General features: G+C 45.3%; 1 protein-coding gene across 1 annotated transcript; it reads right to left on the reverse strand.

Annotated features, from left to right (window-relative positions):
- LOC133322328 (lectizyme-like) lies at positions 1-592 on the reverse strand. Its single transcript, XM_061531321.1, has one exon. It carries the CDS (start codon positions 577-579, stop codon positions 4-6), a length of 576 nt encoding a protein of 191 aa, XP_061387305.1. The 5' UTR covers positions 580-592; the 3' UTR covers positions 1-3.
- Positions 593-598: the final 6 nt, after the last annotated feature.

Consider the following 598-nt stretch of genomic DNA (forward strand, 5'->3'; position numbering starts at 1 on the left):
CCTTTACATCGATTTATAATAATTATTCTGGACATTAGCAATCCATGGAATATAGGCGGAGACACGAGTATAAATCGAAGGCATTTGGGCCATACCGCAGGGGATATAACCCCACGATACAATACCAATCAACTCAGCATCACCCTTGGTGGCGAATTCCTTAACCAATGGACCACCAGAATCACCATTACAAGCCGAAATGCTTTGTTGCAAAGAATCCGAACAGACATTGGTTTCATGCAGAGGAGCATCCGCCGGCAAAACTTCCTTGCACTTGTTGAATTCAACAATCTGGGTAGTAACCGTTTGCAAAGTACTGGCAGCAGAGAAGACAAAAGCCTTAGGCTGTCCCCAACCATACAAATGCGTCTCACCATCATGAATCTGTTCATAGGCAGGCAATGCAACAGGTTTCACCCATTCATTGAATTCGAAAGGTTCCGACACATGCAACATAGCAATATCATAGGGACCAACACCACCGGTATATTGTTCGTGGACTACACCATAATCGACCACACGAGATTGGGTCTTTTCATCGAAATTGGTACGCTTATGGAGACCAGCCACCACACCCATGCCCACCGGTTTGCTAATG

This window comes from Musca vetustissima, unplaced genomic scaffold, assembly GCF_032173495.1.
Source record: "Musca vetustissima isolate MV318-11 ecotype Yass unplaced genomic scaffold, APGP_CSIRO_Mvet_v1 utg539480, whole genome shotgun sequence".
Lineage (NCBI taxonomy): Eukaryota > Metazoa > Arthropoda > Insecta > Diptera > Muscidae > Musca > Musca vetustissima.

Coding starts and splice junctions, on each gene's coding strand:
- LOC133322328 (XM_061531321.1), bottom strand. CDS start 579: ATGGGTGTGGTGGCTGGTCTCCATAAGCGTACCAATTTCGATGAAAAG.